At 45.6% G+C, this 23543-nt stretch overlaps 1 protein-coding gene across 1 annotated transcript; it reads left to right on the top strand.

The window, feature by feature from the left end:
- The first annotated feature begins 10321 nt into the window (after nucleotides 1–10321).
- On the top strand, nucleotides 10322–14529 carry TMEM88B (transmembrane protein 88B). The gene is made up of 2 exons (XM_009325160.1): nucleotides 10322–10591; nucleotides 14260–14529. The coding sequence occupies exons 1-2, from the start codon at nucleotides 10322–10324 to the stop codon at nucleotides 14527–14529; spliced, it is 540 nt and encodes a 179-aa protein (XP_009323435.1).
- Nucleotides 14530–23543: the final 9014 nt, after the last annotated feature.

Raw genomic sequence — 23543 nt, 5'->3', positions numbered from 1 at the left:
CCTCGCTGGAGGAGCAGCCGCACAGCGAAGCTGTTGGTTGCTGCCCAAAGTTGCATTCAGGGAGCTGCTGCTGGAGTTGCAGGGGTTGCATTCCGGGAGCTGCTGCCGGAGCTCCCTGAATAAGAAGGAACTGAGCTGCCTGGAGGTGTCCTTTCCACGCAGCCTGGTGGGGGGGTGTGTAGCAGACTTTGCAGCGCTTACCCCTGCTCCGTAGCGCACCGGTAATTTAGCTGAGGGGATGCACTCATTCCGTGTTGCGTCATATAAAGGTGTCCAACCATTTCCATCCACATGGGAAAACCAGAAATGAAGCCTTCCATTCATAGGTGCCAGGAACACTGAAGGGAGAGAGGGAAGGAAGTCAGGTAAAGAGAAGCGGGGTGAAATTTAACCGTGAGCTGCTTAGTGCTCACCTGTTGTCCCCTGTTGAAGTAGCTGTTCTGTATGGTGGGTACTGCCACTCCACAGAGCCAGCTGGAGCTCCTTCCAGCCCTGGGAGCTGCAATGAATACTAATTGGATTGGTTTTGAGCAATATAAGCAGGGATGCCAAGTGTTACATGGGAAGGGTATGGCAAAAGCATTGTCACCTCTGCCGCAGGCACCTCTGCGTTAACAGCGAGGTCATCCGGCAGTGCTGATGGCTACAGGAACCTCTGTGCTGCTGCTCTTATTTTCGCTACTGTGGATTACCGACTGAAAGAGAGATTTGACAGTTCTGGTGTGCAGCCTCTAAAAATAAAATGCTATTTTTTTCTGAGAAGTAGCCAGTATTCTGAGACACACCTGTGGCTCTTCTATCAAACACCGTCCTCTTTCAATTATTGCTGTGGGTCTGGAGATTGTTCCCCTTCCTTCATTGATAAGCTCTCATAGGTACAGCCACAATGAATAGTTCATAGCTCTCATAGGTACGGCCTTCAAGATGAATAGTTCATAAATGCCTGTTTTTAGGGAGAGAGAGAGGATTTTTAAAGCTTATAGCCAAGTTGTCAATTAGTACCTTGAAACCAAAAATACTCAGTTACGGGAATGATGGTCAAATAAACGTGCCCTTGCGGTATTACATCTGTATGGTCAGCTCAGCTTAGCTTGTACAAAGCAGCATTTTGAAGGAGCAACCATCATGATCAAATCAGATCAAAACAAAATCAGAGCAAGAGCCCTTTATTGCCCAGTAAGGCTTCCTAGCTGCTTTTGGAGGTAGTTCCTCCACAGGCAACATCAAGAAACTCAGTCTGAGAACGCCAGGAGTTTTACAGCTGCTCCAAAAGCAAGAATCAACAAACACAAATGGGAGATTTTTCCCTAAGAAAAACTAAAGAACTAAAGCTTGCTTTTTTCCCTAGCAACTTGTCACATGAAAGAGTTAAAAAACGCTCGCCTTCCTTACCAGCCATTCTGTTTCAGGGCTGCATATACCTGTCGCTGAGGGGAGAGAGCAGGACGGCAGCTCTCACAGTGGGGCTGTTTCTGAGCTCCATCCCCTGCTTCCCGCCTTTATTCACACACCGAGCCGGGCTGGGAGCTGCTCCCCCCTCCCGTGGTTCTCGCCCCCACTCGAGGGCAGGAACGCGTTAGCCCATCTTACACACTTACAAGTTTGGGGGGACCTTTTTTCCCAAAGGTGACAGGGTGATGGCAGGGTGGGGCCCAGTCACGGGCAACGGTGACAGGGGACCTGCGACAATAAGGTCCCAGAGTGCCAGCCCCGGGCGAGCAGGGACCCTCCGCCGCCCTGGGACAGGGGCTGAGCCCCGGCCCCGTGCCCTGCCCTGTCCCGCCTCGCCTCGCCTCCCATCACCTGCGAAGGGGAGCGGAGCGGGAGCGCGTGGAGGCGCGGCGAGGGGTGTGAGGAGATGAGCAAAGGCAGGCGTCGGTCTGGGACAGGTCAGGTAGCTCTGAGGGGACGGGAGTTGGCAGGAGTCATTGAGGAGGTACCTGGGGACGGGCTTTGGTGAGGGGAGCGAGGGGGAGAGGTTTTGGCAGGAATCTCTGAGGGAAGAGGGGAGGAAGGGTTTTGGAGACGGAAAGATAATTACAGGAACCTCTGAGGGGTGACCAAAGGACAGAGATTTGTGAGGAAGTGCTGAGGTGCCAGGGAGCAGGTGGGACACCCTGAGGAGAGCTGTGGGGAATGGGATTTGGGGAAGGCTCTGAGGGAGAAACGGCACTAGGTTTTGCAGGAAATTGCTGAGGCGAGGCACGGGAAAGTGGTTTTGGCAGGAATTGCTGAGGGGAGACACAGGGTCAAACCGGAGGGAATCTCAGAGGGGAGAGATTGTGGCAGGTTTTGATGGGAATTGTTGAGGGGAGTGATGCAGAAATATTTTGGCAGGAAATTCTGAGGGGAGATGGGGAACCAGGTTTTTTATGGGAAATGCTGGGGGGAGTAAAGGGCAAAGGCAATTACAGGAAGCTCTGAGGAGTGACACAAAGATAAGGATTTTTGTGGAAAGAAATAATGGCACGGATTATCTATAAGTAGAGGGGAACCATGGGAAAGAGAGGAAGCTCTAAAGGAGGCCTGTCTGAGAGGACACATGGAAATGGGTTGTGGTGGGAATTGGTGATGAGAGACAGGGAAAGAAAACTGTGGAAAGCACTGAGAAGTGATATAAAGATAAGAATTTTTGAGGAAGCACTAAGGGAAGAAATGATGTAAAGACTATGTGAATAACAATGAGGAAGAGGGATTGGCTGCTAGAATTGAGGAAACAAATATGTTTTGTAAAGAAATTACAGAGCAGAGACACAGGAATTGGTTGTGAATGGTATTGCTGAGGGGAGACACACGGCCATACTTCACAGGATTATGAGTGTAGATAGTGCAACAGGTTTAGATGGCAGTCTTGAAAATACTGTAATTCCATCAAACATCTATTATTACTAATAAAACAGATGTTGAAAATTAGAGAAAAATATTTTGTCCGTCAAATAGTTGACCATAATGGTATCACTATTTCCAGAACACAAGAAAAAGAAAAGACAACAAAAGGCAGAGCTAGCAAGTTCTGAGGCCGAAGACGCAAGTCACAGAAGACGTCGGAGAAGGAAAGGGACTCTTGACGCTGGCACCTTCATGTAGGCAGGGCTCGGGATGCAGATTGGCTTTCCCTGTTGCTCCTGAGCCACCTTGTTGCCCAGAGCAGCAAGGCCTCCCTGTAGGGAGGGCTGTGGTCCCTGCTCAGGTGGCCTGTTGTGGCTGACTGTGGCTGCCCTGTAAGGAGGGAGGAAGTCACCAGGCTGTCCATTTCTGGGGGAGAGGGAGCTCTTTAGAGGCCTGAGCCATGGGACCTCCCAGTAAATGGGGTCCTGGTCTCTGCACCGGTGGCACTATGCTGTGCAACATCAGCCTGCGTAGCTGTAGTAGATGTAGTTTTGTACCTTCCTCCACCTGGGAGAGGAGGAGGCTGGAGGTAGTGCCGCACTGTGCTCTTGTTTTCTCTTCTGGGAAAAGTAACCTGGAGAGTGAGTGAGAGAGAGAGAGAGAGAGAGAGTGTGTGTGTATGTGTGTGTGTACACACACACGCATGGGGAGGAGCGTGGCTGTTGCGGAAGGCATTGGTTTGGATGCTTAGGCCGTAACATACTGCAGCGTACTTTCCTTACCCTTCCCAGAAGCAGAAAGCAAGGAGCATTGTGTGCACTAACCAAAGGATTCTCCTGCCTTCCCCCAGGTGGGATTTGTGTGGGTACAGAGCGCATCCCCTTGCTGCCAAGGAGCAGGTGGGCTTCATATGAGCCCCTGTGGCAGGCACTCAGGCGTGATCTGCCTGTAAGCATGAAGCAGGTCAGCCTCCTTTGAGTTGAGCTGCTGATTGACGCTGCTCTGAGCATGGCAGCCCTACCTGGAGATTCCATACCATAAGCCTTCCCTATAAGGGAGATGCTGGCTGTGTGTCTCCCACTTTATGTGAAACTCATTGGGACTGTCCACTCCCTAAATGGGGTGGAGGTCTCTGCAGCTGGGCTTCATGCCTGTGCGTGCGGCAGTCTGTTGTGCGCTGCGAGTAGCCCGTGCTTAAGAGGCCAGAGGGCCAGACCGCCCTGTGCTCCCTGTAGCCAGGGTGCAGGTCTATGCAGCGATAGCAGCAGCCTCTTGGTTGATGGTGCTTTTGTCAGGCAGCTGGGGCGAGCACCTCATAAGCTTAGGATGACGGTTGCATTCTTGCTGCTCATGGGGGACATTGAGCTCCCTCGAACCCTGGCATCCCAGTGACGCGGGCTGCGGTCCGTGCCCTTACGGCGCTGCACTCTGCTGACAGCCTCGGCCGAGCGACAACTCCATAACCAGAGTGACAGTCGCAAGAGCTGCCGGTCTGAGAAGCAGGCAGGCCCGTGGTGCCTTGAGCACTGGGGCTCCCTGCAGGAGGGAGCTGTTTCCTTGAGCTCCTTGGGAAAAGGCAGCTTTTTTGAGCCTGTTGTGGAATGAGCCCCCCGTCTAAGTGTGGGGTGAGGCTCTTCTGCGTGAGTAGCCCGTGGCCCCTTCCCTGACCATGCGTGTCCAGAGCCCTGGCCCTTCCTCCCTGGCCTCCAACCCTCTTGGACGTCTGCAGTGAAGCCTCTAGCCTTCTGTGCAGGCATGCTTTTGGTTGAGGATGCCCTAATTTGAGAGTATGAGGTCATATAAACAAGTGTTTTTAAGGCATTTGTTGAATACTGATGACTGTTTTGGCGAGTACACATATAATACGTTATCAAACCATTCTGTTTGGTTTATTAATAGAGAATGCCTCTACACCTTGTCTGTAGACCATTGCCTGTTCATTATCCTTTATAGTTTCTATTAAAAGCAGTACATTTTTCTATGGTTTAATTTCTCAAACTCAAACTTTACAATTTGTTGATAATAGTTCAGCTTTATGTTGTGAAGTTTGGAATTTTGTATTTTCAAAGGATTCTACTTTTGTTTACCATATCTCTGCTCCCTTAAAGTTTCAAGCATTTTTCTAGGTTGAGATATTTTTTAACACCTAAAGTAAGGTTTGAAATCTCTCTGTTACTTATTTGCAGAAAGCAGGTGTGGAAATGACTACGTAAGCTACCCCTTTACACCTTCCAATCCTCATCTTTAACTCTCACGCCCATACCACTGAAATTTCTCAGCGAGGAAAATTTCTCAGTCTAAGCTGTGCCTGTATTTTTTGGTTGACATTCACCTCAGCAGTTGTCTAGGGCTGTGGATCTAGATGATTTAGTGAATACTCAGGGATAAAGTACTATAGTGTTTCTTCGGTAGTGCTTGATTACTCCTGGTAATGACCACAGACTTTAGAATGAGGTATACAGGCTCTGAAAACATTGTATTTGTTTTCTGCCTGTAGCATCATGCCAAATGCTTTTTACCAAGAGACTGAATGAATTACGGTCACTGCTAATATTTTCTTGTGATTAACAGGATAATGCCTTTTCTTCTATTCACCAAACTCCTTTCAGAAATGCTGTCAGCATTCCATTCTGCAGTAAGAATGCTTTCAGTTGTTTTTCATTGTTTGTGGTTGTTGGCTAATTTTTTCTCCAGTCAAAGATAACAACAGATTCAGTCCATCAGTGACTTGGGTGTCAGCTGCTGAGAGCTTTCAAAGGTAAATGCAACTGCAACAGACCAAATGATACTAGACAAGAACTGTAGTCAAAAAAAGGTTATTGTGATATTCCTGTTAAACTGCAGACATATTGATAATCAGTGACCTGTCTCTGCAGTCTGAAACACTGTTACATGTTAACCTGCTATTAGTATGCAAAGGCTCAACCTTTAATTCTTTAGACACGGCAGGTAATCAAGTTTGTTCAGTAAAGTGCTTTCAGTGAAATAGTAATCCATGTGTCCGTAGAGACATGAGGAGGGAACAGCTTTGCCATTTGCATTGTCGTTTGTCCTGCGAGGTACTGGAGCTGTTTATGAAGTTACATGAATGCTGGCCCTCATTTGCAGTCACTGTTCAGCACCCATCTCTGCACTGCTGGGCTATCTTGCTAGCAGTGCTCAAACCAGCAACGCTAAAGCAATGTGAAAAGTTTTTGTGTTGTTTTCAGTGACTGGAAGAATTCCATACTGGGTAGCATGTCTTACAGTATCCTTCTGTGTGTAAGAGATTCTGAGATGTAAAATGAAAATTTATGAACTGTAACAAACCACAAGATGGTGCTGTCATTATAGACAGTGGAAAAATTATTTCTTGGCAACAAGAGTCTCTGCCATCAGAGAAGGGAAGTAATGAATTTGTCTGACCATCTTTAATCATTACCAGTTTCAGCATCTCAAAGCAATGATGCTCCTGTTAGAAATTGCTCCATAACTTGCATCATCATCAAGACAGCTTTCCCGCTTATGGGCAGGTACTTGTTAAGGATGTGTAAATTTCACAGACTTAGAGGCTTGGGGAATCTTTCTTACTATCACTGGGGTTTGTTTGACACAAAGTTCACCTGGTTATTAGAAGAATCATTAGAATGTGTGTTTTTTTCCAAAGGAAAATAAATTTAAAGACTGCAGTTTTCAGACCTCCCACAGGTTGAAATGCGTTATCATTATAGCAAAAGAACTTTGGAAAGTTTCACTGGATTTAGCAAAGCTTTTTAGAATTTATGGCACTTTTATGACTGCTTAAGCAGCTTTGGTTTTTACCACACCACCATGCCCTCACCGACAGATGGTAAAACCCCTTTGTTTTTATAAAGGAATAAAATTGGCACAAGGACAATCACTGTGGTGATGGGGTGTAGCTTGTTAGGACAGCTACTTATTCAAGCTCCTCTGGTGCTTGTCAGAGCCATTTCTGGCTCCTACACCTATCCTGCAGTGAGCTCTAGAGAGTCCCAAAATGCAAATGAGCCAGGGGCTTGGCATGGGGGAAGGTGGCAGCATGGAGTGAGAGACCTGGTCTAGGACTGTAGAGAGGAGGTGGGATGCAAGCAGAAGTGCTTTTGAAAGCAATTTTATACATTTGGATTAGTTAGTACACCTTTCAAAAATATTTCAATGCTTGACATTCAAAAATGAAAAAGTAGAGGAACATCTTCATATTTGGGAGACAGTTGTCTATTGTTTTTTGACTTACAATGCAGAGCTGTGGTAAATGAATTTATAATCCGTTTAAAGAAGTAATTTTCAGATATATTTTTCAGTTTGAAAAACAAGGAAAACCACTATTCTCTGTGATGAGAGCGTGCAGTACACTGTGGTACCCAAGATATTCTTTAGCACTCCAGCTAGGTGGGGTAACCAAACACAAGAATGGAAGGAAATAGGATTCCTCAGGGCAGTATTCCACAGTGAAATTCAGCGCTCCTTCAACCCCTTCTACTCAGTTCTGTGCTTCTGGTTTCACTTCTTTCCAGTGACGCAGGCTCAGATGGTCCAGGACTCCTCTTTGTGGCTGGGAAACTGGCAGGCTGGCTGTGGACAAAGAGCTTCAGTGCTTTGGTCGGTCCAGTACCAGAAACTCTTGGTGCCTGCTGCCCAAAGGAGAGTAATTCTGACCACCATCTCCAAGTCTACTGTTTTCACCTTGCTTGGGTGCTTGTGGGATGGAGCCTTGGCTGGCAATCCTCTGCCCTGCTGGCTGTCCTACTGCACTTGGCTCCTCATCTCTTAGGGAGCAGCATGAACTTAATTATTGCCAAGCTTCCAGTAGCCTCCTATGGCTGAAGCTTCGCATCTTTCTGATGGGCTTTGGGACGTGTCAATGGTAAGCATAGAACAAAGTGCCCCACATGGTTATGAGTTATTTCTGCTGTTAGCAAGAATGACGCACCTGACTAGTGATCTGGTACAGATTAGCCAGATGAATTTTTACTGCTGGATACTGATAGAGCTGAAGTTTGTGAGACCCTTTTAGATGTCTAAGAGGGTCTACAAGAAGAGCTATAGAGAAAAAAAATGAAGTGGTAAGTGTGGCTCAACTAATAATTTTCATAGCTGGGGAATTGCATAACAAGTATGGACATTGTTGAGCTGTTTAAAAACTACTTATTTCGTTCAAAAGGCTTCCTTCTTACTGGTATCACTCATTACACCTTTGAAATCTGTATCCTTGCACAGCTCTTCAACTCACTTCAGTTTTAAAGCCTCTGTTTTGATATTGATTACATGTGGCAGATTGCAAATGGTCTGGATTTGTCTCACTGCTTGCTTTCTACAAGTACTGTGTAACACTCTTCCAGCCCAGGGTGAGAAGGTACTTTCAGCAGCAAGAGAACAGAATTTGTTCAATTATATTCTATTTCAATTAGAAGGCAATCCTTCTGGCTACGTGGGCCTGTATCTTTGTAGGGTGATATTCTACTTTCTGCGGTCAGGAAAATGACTCATATGACATATATATGCCTTCTAATTGAAATAGCATCCTGTGACTTGGAAATCTACACCCAAATTTTAGCTTTGAAAGAAGCCCAGGGAACCCGTTGAACTCTACGTATGCCTGTTCCCTGTTTCTAAAACTTGCACAATAAGATGTGCTGTGCACTTAGTCAACATGTACGGAGCGCCTGGCACAATGGAGCCTAAAATCAATTAAAAGCAATACCAGAAATCAGTTAACAGTTTGCTTCACTCACAAGTGATGAATATCGAGCCTGGATATTGTGTTTGTGTTGCCCTCATCACCTCCTCCTCCTAGTGGCATGGCTTTGTCAGAGGCTGTTGTTGAGCCATGGTATGTTTGGGATGCAGCTGCCCAGAGGTCTGCCAACCCTAACATCATCTGGTAGAGTTCTTCTAATGGGCCACTAGTAAGTGCTTCATGAGCAGGTCTGTCCAAGTCCTTGGAGAAAACTGTCTTAGCTTTAATTCTGATGTGCATATTGCTACAACCAGCCAATAAATAAGGCAAAATACCAAAACATCCCGCAATGGCAGGAGGATGGGCACCCAAAATGTACAATTTTTAACAAAAGCTTTTAATGAAGGAAAACTAGCACTCGTCTGTATTACAAAATCATTCTACATTTAGCATTGTGTGAATCTTGTTTTTCTGATAACCTTTTTCTAGGGCAGAATTTTCTGAGAGAAATAATATCAAGTGGAACAGAGGACTCCTGGATTCTTTCCCTGACTTGTGCCGTAGAAGAGATGTGCCTTCTGGTAAAACCTATGCTACCTCAGCTTCCTCTGGAGTTAGAGGTTTTCTCCCTCCTGCGGTACTATGAGCATGCATATACGAATGTATCTAAAAGGCTACATAAATGTGCAGATATCACTGAAATTCTTAAATAATATTGATTATATTAGGCAGATGAAATAATTGATAATTGCTGTGCCTTCAATACAAGAATTTCAATATGGTCTGTAAACAATAACAATGATGACTGCAGAGAACAGAAGATTTCTGATGTCTATAGTGATTATTTTCAATTACTCTAAGGTACTTTTTTAATCTAGAGAGAAATTGTAGAAAATTAATCAGAGGCAGAATAATTAAAATTAAAAGGGACCATCTTGTCCTGGGAATGTATGGTTTGAGTGTGGCTCTTGAGTGCTGTGTGCTATATCACTGGAGTAGTGAGACAGATGTAAAGGATTGGCTAGCACAGAAAGCAGCTTCAGAATCTACTCTGTAAACAGAGCAGTGTTGCAAAGCTCTGAGAGCCAGCTCAGAAAAGAAGATACTGCTTGTATTTGAGTGCCTGTGACGGCAGACAGCTGAGAGCAGTGAAACCATGCACTGCTCCACTCTGCTTCCAGCTCTGCAAGGTGTGGGCAAAGACTCCAGCAACGCAGAGAGTGGAGAAACAGCTGCTGTTTCTTCACTGGTCACTTCATTTGGATGAGTTGAGCAGGAATATTTACTTGGGTACAGGGTGAAGAGCATGGAAAAATGATTTGAAGTCAAGGAACTGTCTGAAAGTGCCTAAGCCTGATATTCTTAGCAAACAGCAGTGTGCAAAGGTGGAAGAGGATGCTAAAGCTAGGCACTCTCTGGAACCAAGCAACCTATCAAAGCTAAGACAGCAACTGTTTGGGACCTCTTGGGATCATAATCCTAGGAAGAACAACAACAAATTCAGGAGTACCATGGATTCAAAAGCAAAATAACAGCTATGCCAAACTTCCAGCAGTCACATCTTCTTCAAAACTGAGGTTGGGACACTACTGGAAAACACTCCGAAAGGAAACAACCTGTGCTGGCCAGGTCCTGGGAAAGCAGGTGGCCAAAAGAAGCCTTTCCTTCCTTGCTCCACTGTGCTCTCTGGTTAAGTGTTCTTGTCCATGTGTGGAAGAGGCAGGAAAAGCCTCTGCAAATTACTTTCCAGGTCTGTCACCAAAAGCAAAGAAACCATTTTAGATAAGAGCGTGGGTTGATTAGCAATCTTGAAGAATGTCTGGGCAGGACACTGAGGACTTTGGAGCAGAAAACCTCTCAGACAAGTCTCAGATGATTCCTAGCCTCCCGCCATATGACATGGATGACCAGCTCCTTCCCAGGGAGCCACGGAGTGCCTGGTGCTGCTTGGCATGGACCCTGGTGGTAGTCACCATGAACTCTGTCATCTTTTTCATGAATCTGCTCCTGATGTTTGTTATCTTCACCATTGTGCTGCTTCCTACCATTGTGGTAGTTTACTTTGGCTTCCAATGCCACTCTCGGGTAAGTAAGCCTTGCTCCATTTGGCTGCTAACAGCCACCTCTAAGGCAGGGCCATCCATAAGGGTTTTATTTTAGCCCATGGGGAACAGTGGCTGTAAAGGCAAGTCTAGACTCCTCAAGTTTTGGCTTTGTTTTCATATAAGGGGTGTGTATGTGTATAGATTTGTTTCATGGCGGGGGGGGATGGGTATAGACCAGGCTGATAAGAACAGGTTTATGGTTATTCATGTTGACCTGTGGGCTCTTGGTTGTACAAGGGAGTGATCTCTCCTGCTTGGTGCCTGTGACACAGCTATCAGCAAGGCTGGCATGTGCCTTTGTCTAGGGAAGTACAGGCTTTATGGTTTCTGGACTAATTGTCCTAAAGTAGTTGTTTGGCACCTATACATTCAGCGTCAGTAGGTTAGCACAGAAAGGCTCTCATTGGAGAGGCAAAACACTGACAGAAGCTGCCTGTGACTGGCCAGCTCCTCGGGGACTGAGACAGCATGGGACCCCTTGGTCCTGATCCCCAGTGCACTGCACTTTGGACACTTGTTTAAGTGTAAAGTGATCCGAGATAAATCTACAGCATTTCACAACAAGCTTGCATGAGATGCCAGTCTTGTGGGCACATCTGAATGCTGGCAGGAATGAGCTATATACACATTTTTACCCCTCCCTTCGTCCAGTATTGTGGGAGACGGAAGCTTGATTGAGCAATGAAGTTGTATTCCTGTGAAAGTAACAAGCAGCTGTGACAGGTGAGGTGAATACACTCCCTGGCTTGACAGAGTTGCTGTTTGCATTTTAATGTCAGTATTTCTCTCTTCTGTGACCTCTGTTGCCGAGAGCTGCCAACCTGAACTCCTACATGGGCTCTGATAGGGTTTGTTACTTTCCAATTAAGTAAGCCCTCTACAGTGTGTGTCATATTTGATCTGCCTAATGACTAATTATAGAACTAGTAAAGTCTAACAGAATATGCAATCCCCTTATGCCAATCTAACATTCAGATGTGTTCCCAAATGTGCTGTACAGTTTCTCACACCAACAAATGAACCTACTTTGTCAGTAAGGGCTCTGGCTGTGTGCATGTCTGTTCCAGTTGGTCGCTGCCCTCTGGATTTCATTACTTGTGAATGTCTTCTTGGTATATTTCTATAAATATTTTTAGAATCACTTGACTAAGCACGGATGTGAAAAACCAGTTCTGTTTTCCTCACAGGCAGTAACTGTTAGACCAGCTCAATATGACTTCTTTTGCTGATTATCCTAAGTTAGAGCTCTTTTACTTCCTACTTTGGAGGAAAAAAAACCCACACCCTGTAGTAACTTCTCCCAGCAGGGAGAATTGACTCAAAATACAGATGCTATTGGTCTCCCCGTTCCACAGAATCTGAACTAAAGGGAAGATGATTTAAATCTTAAACTGATGTATTTACCAGAGAAATATTGGAAGAAAAAAGTTTTTCCCCTTCCTTTTAATGAAATCTGCCTATCCTATCTAATCACTCAAGTCCTTGGGACCTCTGTCCGAGTGAGCAGATCCTAGCATAGGTGGTAGGAAAGGATCCAACCATGCAGCAGAGGTCAACTGTTTGCCCAGTTTAACCCAGTAAGGCTCTGCTGACTTCTGTGGAGCTGTGCATGGACATAGCTGTGGAGGTCTCACTCCACGGTGAAGAAGGAGACGGGACGTGCTGTAAATGTGCTTCCAGTAAAGCCATTGCATTGTATTGTTCAGCTGACATCCCAGCAACATGAGTTGTCAACCCACAGCTCCCCATCTCAAAGATCCCTGACAAAGGGACTATGCTATTATTGTTTTCTCAGTACTGATGTATTTGCTAGTCTGAAGTTTGGCTTTAATTTTTATTGCCCTGAAATTATAACAACTTGTAGCTGCTGTTATTGAAAAGCTTTTCCTGATCCTGCAAACTAATGAACAGGGAGACATCTGTCATGGCAATTGTTTTGTAGAACAGGGCAGACACAAGTGCTGCTGCTAGTTGGAGTGAAGCACAATTCACAGAGAAATCATGTACCTGTGGGCCAGGCAATTCCCACTGTGGCTCTGACACCTTCTGGAAATGTTTTACTATGGGATGCAAATGTGTGTGATGCCCAACAGGGTAAAGTGGGAGGCTCTGGAGGACCTACAGAGAGCAAAAGCGGCTTAGAGGTGTCCTGATCTACCTGAATGGTCATGCAACCCTTCTTCACTGGGGCTTGCAACACTTTCCTTTTACAGTCCATGGCTGTTAAGATTTTTGCATACAAAAGGGCAGGTGTGTAGAATGACTTCTGTTTTATTGAAGAGTAAGTCTTCACAAGAAGTAACCTAATATTCTCCTTGGGAGGACGTGCAGTGTGGGCCATTGCCTTGGTAAAATGGCTGGTCTGTTTCCACAAGTGCAGTGTGGATGCGGATTCTGTAAGACATGAGGCTCTTTAGGGTAGGTTTAATAGGAGAATGCCTGTAAAGCCCTTAAATCAATTTTTCCTATGATCTGAAACTGGTCCTTGAAAGCCATAAATATGGACTTCAAATTGGACCTAAAATGGGAAAAAGTATGAGATTTGCCTCCCGGCATTACCCCTTCCAGCTTCACTCTGCTTGACCCTCACCTTGGAAAACCTCAAGTTCTCCTTTGTGCACACAGTGTTCTCCAATCGAAGGCTTTGAGGAGATGCAAAAGGTTTTTGAGTACAGCCAAGTATATCAGAAGTGAAAGCAAGTGTGTTGCTGTTAGCTGTGAGGAGTCTTTTAACACAGACTTTTCTTAATAAGCATAGAGAGGGATTGCGGCAGTATGGCTTGACAAGAGCAGTCCTTTGTCTTTGGGCTACTGCTTTTCAATGCCTCCCTAGTAGACAGAGGCTGATTTCTGCACTGCAAATCCATTAGATGGATTTTGTTTTTAGTATGATGGATTGTGTTTCTTGTACTGCTGAAAGAATATGGAAAAAGGAAAGGAAGCTAGGGGACATGCGGGTTGCCTGTAACATTTGTTAATGCAGAACAACTGAGTGGCTTGACTCAGAGCTCCTGCTGCCAGGATGAAAGGAGGGCTTTAAATACCACTCAGCAAGGACCAGTTAGTGTGCTGGATGCTTTGCAGCAACATGGGGTGAATGGGCTTTCCTGGCAGATTTTGCAGTGCAAAGAGATGCTAGGAGGTAGAAATGAGTACAGTGTGTACATAGATGACAGGACACAAAAGGGTCTGTTCCAGGGCAGAAGTCTGGAGAGTCTCCAGCCAGCGGGTAGCTATGGAATGACCAACCTCTGTCTGTGGAATCTGACATCTTGCTGTATTTTATTTACTTTATAATAATTTCCAGTGTGTTGTGCCACCCACATTGATGTTAGCAGCAGGAGGCCATTTTATTTGGTTTCTGCCTATCAAATTCTAAGCTGTGCTATTCTGATGACTTAATAAAGACTAGTGTTTCCTGCTTCAGGATCAGTATGCAGTGCTCTTGTCTCACAGTGATGCTGGAATAATTGAAAGCTTGATTAAGATGTGTTGTCAGTCACATAGAGTAGCCTGAAGATTGCTGAGCTCAGCTCAGAGGGAAGAGGTGTGTCTTTCTGTGAAAGCACTAGAAACTCAAGGGTACTTTGGTCACTACTCCTATCCACCACCGGGTCTGTGACAAGCTGTGTCTCACTCTTCCCACAGGTGCTGCACTCAGCTGCCCGCTACTGCAAAAGCATCTTGGATGACAACAGCTCTTCTGCCCTCATCATCCTTGGCTTCGTCATCATGTCCCCTCTCATTGTGGTGGCCATGGCTATCTACTGCAGCCTGGCAAGGCGTCTCCGTCTCCTCATGTGCTTCCAGCCATACAGCAGGGCTGTGTACAAGGGGGTGAAGTGGCGCTGGTACGAGGAGGGAGGCCTGTGCAGCTGTGCCAAGGGGTGGAACACTCAAGTCAAGGCCTGGGTATGAGTTTGCAGCACCAGAGGCCCTGCCCTAGCCAGCACCCTCTTCTCCCTGCCCCATCCCTCCCCACCATGACCTCCCAGAATCACCATCCTGAGGCCCCTGCAGATGAAGGCTGTGTAGTACCTAGATGTGAGTGGAAAAGGAGATCTGTTAATGAGCCATCTCCTACAGCTTTGTCTGTAAGTGGTAGGATTCTGCCCACCGTGAGGGAAATACAGAAAACACAAGTCCTTGACAGTAAAGGCAATGTTCAGCCCTGAAAAGAACAGGGACTCTTCCCAGTGCCTGTTGCATTCAGAGCACAACACTGTTTCCAGTCTTGACAGCATGTTCTGCCTCACATGGGGCATAGAGTACACATATATAGGATTAAACAGTGGTGGGAGTGGTTGCTGACTTTGCTAAATGCCTTGGAGAGGTCTGTTTTGGGGAAAGGCAGCCTTTGGTGAAGCATCCAGCCAAGAGGAAGCAGCTGTGGTTTTCCCAAGTGTTGGACTGCCAATGTTTCTAACCTCTTGCAAAGGTGTCTGTAGGTTGCTGCCTCTGATGTTTGGGATCCGCCACTTTCCTACACATCAGATATTCTTCCCCCACTTAGCAATCCCTCTTTCCCATGTCTATAGCAGTGCTTATGCTCCTTTTGCTGTTCCCGAGTCAGGTCACTGAGTTGGCTGTGCAAACAAATGCTGATCTTCAGGTCTCTTCCCTGCCAGCTGCTGATCTGAATTATGCTTGTCTGGTAATGGCTGATGGTTATTACCCAGCAAATAGCTCCTTGTCCTTTATGCTGTGGTCGGGTTGTTTTGTCTGGGGCTAAATCTGGCTGAGGGTTCAGGTCAGTTCTAGGATTCCTGGCAGGAGGAGCTGAAGACTCGTGGTGGCTGCTGAGCTCTATAAATTCTCCCAGATCTGGGATAAGAGCTTATGCCTGCAAGGGACAGTATATAATGTCTCATTTTTTGAGGGTCACAGATACCTAGATTTAGGGTTAGTGCTTCAGTTTAAGAGTGGAGAACTGGAAAGGGTCAAACTGCTGAATGCTATGAATCTTTCAGTGCTTCAGTAAGGCTGGATATCTGGAGGACCTAGGAGCCACTTCAGCACTGTGGTGTTTTCTCTGGGTGAAACAAGGACTGAATGGGCCACAGAGACTGACTGCCCCTCATGAAAATGCAAGTATGGCAGCAAGATGGTGTCTGGAGAGCCTGCTGTGCTGAATGTCATCTGCAATACCCACAGTGATGTGTGGGGCAACAGCGGCATGCTCCCTAGAGAGGGGCTGTATGTCTGAAACCTGCTGAGCTGGGGAGCCAGCCTTGCATTCCTTCCCATGGTTCTGCAGAACTCCCACAGGGCCTGAACTCATGCTTAGCTAAGTCTGGATCTCCCTCTTGATTTCAGTGATCTCGGTCATATGACATGCCATAAATTGCAACTGAGTGAAGAGCATGGTGTATGTGAGAAGGTATTTCAGGTAGGGAAAAGCATGGCAGCTTGGTGCATGATTCTCTCCTTTCAAATCGCTGTGGGTCTCTGTAGTGTTCAGTTAGTGAGGTCTGTGTGCTACTGATCACTGCAAGCTATGTACTCCCACTGGCTGTTGTTCCTGTCTCCCAAATATAACCATTTCAAGTGTTATGTATAAATAAAGATCATGTTAAATCTCCACCGAGGGAGTTTCTCTCTGTTCTGTCCCAAAGCACTGGCTGCATCAGCCATGTGGTGCCCATTGTACCACAGTACATATTACTGTAAGTTAAAATGTAATTTCTGCTTGCTTTTTGAGGATTGATTTTTTTTTTCCAGTCTATGTGGCCTGCAGAGCCCTAGTCCCACCTAGAGGAATGATCAGTAGTGGCTACAGGTGAAAGTGAATTGAATTGGCAGGAAACACCCCATGCATGGACAGTGGGACACTCAGTCCAGCCACCAAAAGACAAGAACAACACAAGGACAGCTGGAGGTAAGCATGGCACTGTTGCTGGACCCCTTGTTTTGAGAGACTAGAGCCATTGGTTTGATCTTTGGCCATCACATTACCTTGTGATGGTCACAGTCGTAGCTTTGTACTCCAGCAAGCAGGCATCTCTGTGCAACTCTGCTGCAAACAGATGGTCAGCAGTGCAGTATATCCACTCTGCTGGCTCCATGTGCGTGTTCAACCGAGTCGTTCTCCCAGCCTTCATTGCTATTTATCCCATCCTGGCAGTTGCATTAAACCAAAGCCTCAACAAACCACCTCCACAATACTTCAGGTGCAACTGACCTGATATTTTTCATTTACAGTTCTAGCTGTTGCTTAATGTTTCTGTGTTCCAAAGAGGAAAGAACAAGGTTGTTCCATCCCAGAAACTGAGTGGTTGAAGGAATGTAGAGTTTGCATTTTAATGCTTTTCCATTGCTCTAAGGTTTTGCAGGGTGAAAGTGCTGACTAAATTGTTCTGATGCCATTCAGGAAAGCAAGAATGCATTAGCATTTGCGCAGGCCTGTTATGTGAGCATAATGGACTGCCTGACTTGGAAAGGGAAATAAAAGTGCAGCAAGTAATTGGTTTGAGCTTCTTTCCTTTAAGCCAGACTTCTGTCCTTCCATAAAAGGATGTCTATTCTGAAGCTCCAGACTTTAATGATTACTGTTATATATTTGGCTGCTTTGAAGCAGTAAGAAGAAAAGTTTCTTTTCTGTAAATACTCTGATGCTGACAGATTAAGTAGATGGCAAAGGCAGTACTTCCACATTCCCACTTCACTGTGGGACACAGATAGCAGTGGATTAGCTGATTGTCTCCTAGCAAAAACAACATAAACCAAGATGAGGGTGACACATGCCCCTGTATGGTTTCCTAGAGAATCTTGCAGAATATTGTATACAGTGTTTACAAATCCCACCCTCTAAAAGGTCCCTGAAACACTAGATTTTCTGTCTCTGGCTTGTCCTTCATTTAAAAATAAAGATCTAGGCTCAAATAAACATCGCTAACTTTCCTATGTCCTGCAGCTCATCTGACAGGTGTGCCCTCATCTGCCAGGGACCACCTTCTGCTGTGATTGCCCCTCTGGGGTGGCAGGAGTGGGTTTGCTTTAAGTCATACTTTTCCTTAAGGTTCTTTGAGAGCAGGTTGCAGTGCATTTGCATCTGTACAGTGACAAAATCCTGGGGGATAACTATACTCCCCCTTTGTTGTGCTTACAGATGTGCTTTGATTATGGTGGGAAAGACACATGGGAGGGAAAATTTGGAGAAGACATCAGCAAGCTGGTCTGGATCCACAGGGCTAATACAGCAGTACTTCTTCAACTAGTTCCTTTAATAAAGGGCCAACTTAAGAGTCAGGAGCACATGATGATCTCATGATGTGCCTCAGCCCATAAGTGAAACATCCATAAAAAAAAAAAAGCATTTGATCATACTGCCAACTGTTCATTGCCATTCTTCCCTTTTGGTGTGGCATTCTGTTTCTTCCCTGCGCCTCTGCTGTCAGTCTCTGTCTCATCTTGAAGAGTTAAAAGGAGAGAAATAGTCATAAGTTTCTGACAGGACTGAGCAAAAACAGAAGAAAGTTCCATTTCGTGAAAAGGAGATATCGTGCTCCAGGATAATGAGGTTTGGCCTGGAGGCAATGTTTGCTGACTGAGTACAGATATTTGATATCAGCTGCTGTTCCTTTTGCTCACCTGTCACTTAATCCAACTGCTTTTACAAGGAAAGTATTCTTAAACCTAGCTATGGTGCAAGTATTGTAGTGAACCATTCCCATTGCTGCCTCTGTAGAAGAAATCAAGAGTTACTGGCAACAGCCTTCCTAATAAAACAAAAATTGATTTAATTTGGTATTTTACTTTACAGAGAGTTTTAATGACAAAGGGAAAATGAATCTACCTGAAAGCACACTTCCTCTCTGTAGTAGAACAGACCTCATGTACGATAGTTCAGGCTGTACCTCAAGGGTGTCCTGGCAGGGGCAGAGAGCACAACAATGCATTGCAAGCAGTGCCATAGCTCTGAGGTGAAACTGGTTTGATGCTAAATTTCATGTGGAGAGTACAGAGGCATCCTTAATATCTTCAGCCTTGGATCAAATCCTGAGGGCAGCTGTGCCAGCCTGCTTTCCGCAGGGCTGATGTGCCAGGCAGGGACTGTGCCCACAGATGTTAGGGGGAAAGGGCGCTACCAAGCGATGACTGCTCTTCTAAACTCTCACAGACAGGGCTTTGTTCTGTGAGCTCCCAACCCACTGCAGAGTTCAGAGCATAGCTCTGCTTGGCAAGGTGCTGAAGGAGGACAGAAAGAAATGTATTTGAACTGTTTTTTTTTTTTAAAGTCCAACTATGTATGGATTTAATTTCCCTGCAACATCCTCTCCATGATTCAAAGCCATGCCACTAACCTGGTACTGATGTACCTCAGAAGACACTAAAATATATTTCCACCCAACAAGGCTTTGGTCAAGTACAGTGTTCATTTGTGCTTCCCTGCTCCTCTGTCATAACTGAACGGTCCAGGTCCAAAGCCGATGAAACCACTAGAAAGATGCCATGTCTCAGTGGGTATTTAATCATGACTTACTCCTTCATACCAGGGCTGGAAGCAGCTGTTCTGGTAAAGGGGAAAATAGAAGAGACACAGTTGCACGGCCATTCCTATGTGGGAACATGCAGTGGACCAGGTGCTAATGCAGAGCTGGACTCCTAAATCCACACACACACAAAAATGTACACAAGGGGGAATCATGAAGCTGAGCAAAATGTATGAGGCCTTTTACAAGCTGTCACCTGTCTCTTGTTAATAATATCACTAAGGGCTTCATTAGGTCTGTTGATGCTGCTCGTGTGCCTCCCTTTCACCCTTCCAGGTGGCTTCTCCAACACAGAAAGGTATTCTTGGTTACCAGTATTTAGTATTTCATTTATTATTCCTTTCCTCTTAACTTGTTATCAACTGCTCACACTGCTCCTAAATGGCTTTGCTGCATAGTCAGCTAGAGCAGCTAAGGACCAGCTTTCATACACCTAGACAGGGTTTCAGAAAGAGTCCTGCAGCCCAGGGCTCAGCTGCTGTAGCAATACAGGTTTCCTCATCAGCCTGCACACACATCTGTGTTTGCCAGGACTTTGAGCCAGGCTTCAAGGCAAACATCAGCCACCTAACTGCTGGGCAGCCCTGGGGAAAATAGCATGAGGGCCTGGTAAATGAGCAGTGCTGTAAGCATGTTCATTGATTTTTAAGCAAAAGTGGTATTTGCAGCCAATACTTTGCAATAGCAGCACTTTTAAAAGTAGATACACCTACTATAATATTGTATCTGGCTTTGCATGAGGGAGGCCACAAGGCTGGAACACTCTCATGCACACAACTGCAAGGACAGCAACCTCTCACGCCCTGGAATACTCTCAGTGCACTAGGAGAATGGGGAGGATGGTGGAGTTGCCTAGAAAGACCAGGAGCGTTTCGAAGCACTAATTATACCTATCTGTAAGTGGTACTGGGTTTCTCCTGGGGCTGAGAAGCAGACTCTTGAGGTCCCTTCCAGTCCTACTCACATGATTTCCATGTTCCCTTTCTTTTTCCCTTTTTTTCTTTTTGATCGTGCATCTGGTCTGATAAGAGACTACAAGGTTTTTGAATCAGCCATTGCGGAAGGGCACACAGCTCTCCTGCCCTGCCTTGCAGTGCTTAAGTCATTCACTGTCCTTAAGACAAACTCTCCTCTTAGTTAGAAGCATCAGCTTGAGAGTTTGTCTTCATCACCTATGAGTATGACCCAGCCAGCCTCGTAAGACATGAAGAGCTCTTCAAGGCTATGAAAAATATCCAGAATGGCATGCTGAAAACATTACTCTGTGCTTCGCAAAATGAACCAACGTTTTCAGGAGCATTTAATTTCTGCAGTGTGAATTCCTAGGATAGAAAATCACCCAGAAAGAACTGAAAGTGCTGATAGTCGGTGCCAAGCAGGCAATTTACCTTGAGCCATAGCAGGATATATTAGTATGAATGATACGAGACAGCTTCTTTGAGGTGGATTTATGGAAGGTAAAAGAGAATTGCAATATAGCTACAAGGGAGGGAATGAGTCCTAATTTGTAAAATTTTCCTCCTTGCAAGGAAGTGCTGTTACAGTCTGTCCAACTTGACAACACTGGGCTGATTACCTCACCCCTCTGCTTCCATGGGCAGACTTTGTCATGGGCCTCAGCACCACTGTGGATAAATGTTTATGGAAACTTTACATACAGATGATACATGGATCTAATATAAGAGAAGTGAACACTGACAGGTTTCCACAAGTGGCAAGAGGAAGACCTTCCCTCAACATACGGGCCTATTAAGGAATTTCTCTGATTTGTACTGTCTGTAAGAGCTAGTGATGAATAAGCCCAGGTGCTCCTGAAATAAAGAACGAATTCTTCTCTCACACAAGCATAGATATGGCCTAGCATTATTGAAATCAGTGGAGAGACTCTGGATTTGCAGCAGGGTAAATGAGAGCACGCTTCAGCCCAAGGGAATGCAGAACCTCTACAAAACACAGGGAAATTCTAAGCCAGTGGAACCAGGAACTGAATAACCAGTTCCCTGCCTCCCCACATTTGCCAGCTGAAGCCTCTGAGTCCAGCAAAAATTCTAGCTGAAATGTTTAAGCCATTTCCCAGTGCTTTCAGCTGGGTATTGGTCCTCTGATGCCTTCAGTTATTGGAGCACTCAGCCGGGGGCAGTGCAAATAAGAACCATCTGTCAAGCTGAACTGAAATCAGGAAGATCTTTTAAAGCCAAGGACAACATAGCATTTATTGGAAGGATGCTAAATTCCTTCTTTGAGGGAGGTTAGTGGAAGGGAAGCTGGAACCTGCTGCACGTACCATGAGAGGAAGTTGAATGCAGACTGTTAGATCCAAGCGTAACGCTATGGCTGCCTGGCTGCACCCCACCTGCTCTATTGACTGAGTCAGACTGAAAACTGAGCATCCTACCTGCTCCCAAGGGGTGCTCTGTCAGCACTGGGAGTGGTGCAGGCAGTGAGTCTGGTTGCAAGAATGATCCCAGTTACAGCCATGCAGCATGTAGCGAAGAGAAGGGACTGGGGCTCTGGGTTTCTTCTTGGGATAGTTCCTCCACCACACACAGCAAGATGTGTTAAAAGGAACCAAATTCAGTGCCAATGGCAAGCACTCACAGCCGGAGGGGTTCTGGTTCTTCCTAGGAGTTAAGAGTTACTAGTCTCTTGCAAAGTGCTCTTAGGAGATTGGCTATTGCTCTCAATCTCACCACAGGCAGTTTAATACGCCATGTGCTTAGTTTTCTGTGAATAAGTCTCTAGGCTAATTTGGCAGAGATCTGCATGGTAATGTAATTCCAATGACATATGTGCTGGACAATTTCTTTTGCTCTCTATATTTGTGTTGCTGACTGCTTCATTGTAACTTGAATGTCTTTGGGGAAATTTCCATTGTCCTCCTTCACCTCCCTTCTCTTTCACTGAGCTCGCTAGGCACTGATGATTGTTTCCAGCTCTGCTGGAAAATTTGGTTAGAATGAATGGAAGCGATTAAAGAAAGAATAATCAGGGAGTGCCTGCCAAGGGCTCCTTCACTCAGTCAGCTGATCTTCCTAGTACATAAGTGCCTGCAGGATGGGTCACAGACTGCAGCCCTGTCCCGGGAATACTCCCCTGGGACTTGACCGGGGCGCTAACTGTGAGAGCAGTTGTGCACATGAAAGGGACAAAGGTGAGAATGAAAGTGGCAATTTAACCTGGGTTTCTGGTAGACCAGTGCCTCCACCTACATCAAACTAGTCCCTCACAGCAAAAATGCCCACGGTTTCTCCCCACCCCAGGAAGTTCTGAATGGCAGAAGGAAACAGAAACTATATGTTTTCAAGTGTGTTGTGTAACTTTGTTAAAATGCTAATACCACTCTGAAGCCATCTGTCAAGCACGCATTGCCAAAGGGCTTGTTGTTTAAGAGTTGCAGAAGAATGTGAAAATAAATAAACTTTATTAAAAAAAAAATCAATAGTAACACAAAAAGTCTGGAAGAGTACATCTGCTAGACATTGTAGACAGTACTTCCCAGGTCTCTTTGAGACCTAGAGACTGCAATTTAGAAAAACCCTACCAATTACCCCGACCAATCTCTGTTCAGAGGTCTGCACATTAAAACCACAAACTGCAAAAGAAGTAGAAAAAAGAGGCTGTTGGAGTCTGTGATGACCAGAAATCACTTTAAAATGATTTTAAAAGTGAAATCACCAGATTTCACTTTAAAGCTGACAGACTAGATAAAAAGAAGTACTTTGGCATCAGGTACGGAAACACATAAGTGTTTCTGAAAAGCAAACCTTTTCTTTGGGGAATTAAGTGCAAGCAAATATTGCCCCAAGTAACTCAGTGCCTTTGTCTCCCTACTTGAGGAACAGTGTTAATAGCCAGGCTCCCAAGGCCCAGCCAGGCTGGTGCAGACAATGCCAAGTACTCTGGAGGTCTCTGCTGTGTTCTAGGATATTGTCTGGCACCTCCGCGCACTAGAAGTTGTCACCCATTTGAGTCCTCATGGTATGTTTGTTCCTCATAAGAAATTTCAAGGGGGAAAAATCACTTTGTTTCCAAGGAGGAGGAAGGGGAACTATTTCCAAGGAAATCAGATTTATATCTGTTTATCTGTCAGCTTATGTAGCTCTTGCGGATAGAGAGATTGTGCACCATGAGGTGTTGCCTGGGACTTCCTAAAGGACGCTTTGCCTAGCAGCTTCAGATTAGCTACTCCGTTCTGTGCCACAAAACCTTCTGCTGAATAAGTGCAGCAAGACCCTACAGGAGCACGGGCTGTGGTTTTGTGAGCTGCTACACCAGATGTGGGGGCCAGGAGACAGGACTGGGCCAATCAGCACCATGGTGTTTCTTGGGTTCACGTCTGGAAGTGCATAGCTGGATTGGCCTCTGGTTTCTTGGTCCCCCTTTAGCTGCCTGTCATCTTCCGGGATGGAATTTCCCCTAATTTCATATATTGTTTGCAAA

Source organism: Pygoscelis adeliae, unplaced genomic scaffold, assembly GCF_000699105.1.
Source record: "Pygoscelis adeliae isolate BGI_AS28 unplaced genomic scaffold, ASM69910v1 Scaffold36, whole genome shotgun sequence".
Lineage (NCBI taxonomy): Eukaryota > Metazoa > Chordata > Aves > Sphenisciformes > Spheniscidae > Pygoscelis > Pygoscelis adeliae.
The sequence above is the reverse complement of the archived record's forward strand: the minus strand, read 5'-3'. Positions and strand labels throughout refer to the sequence as shown.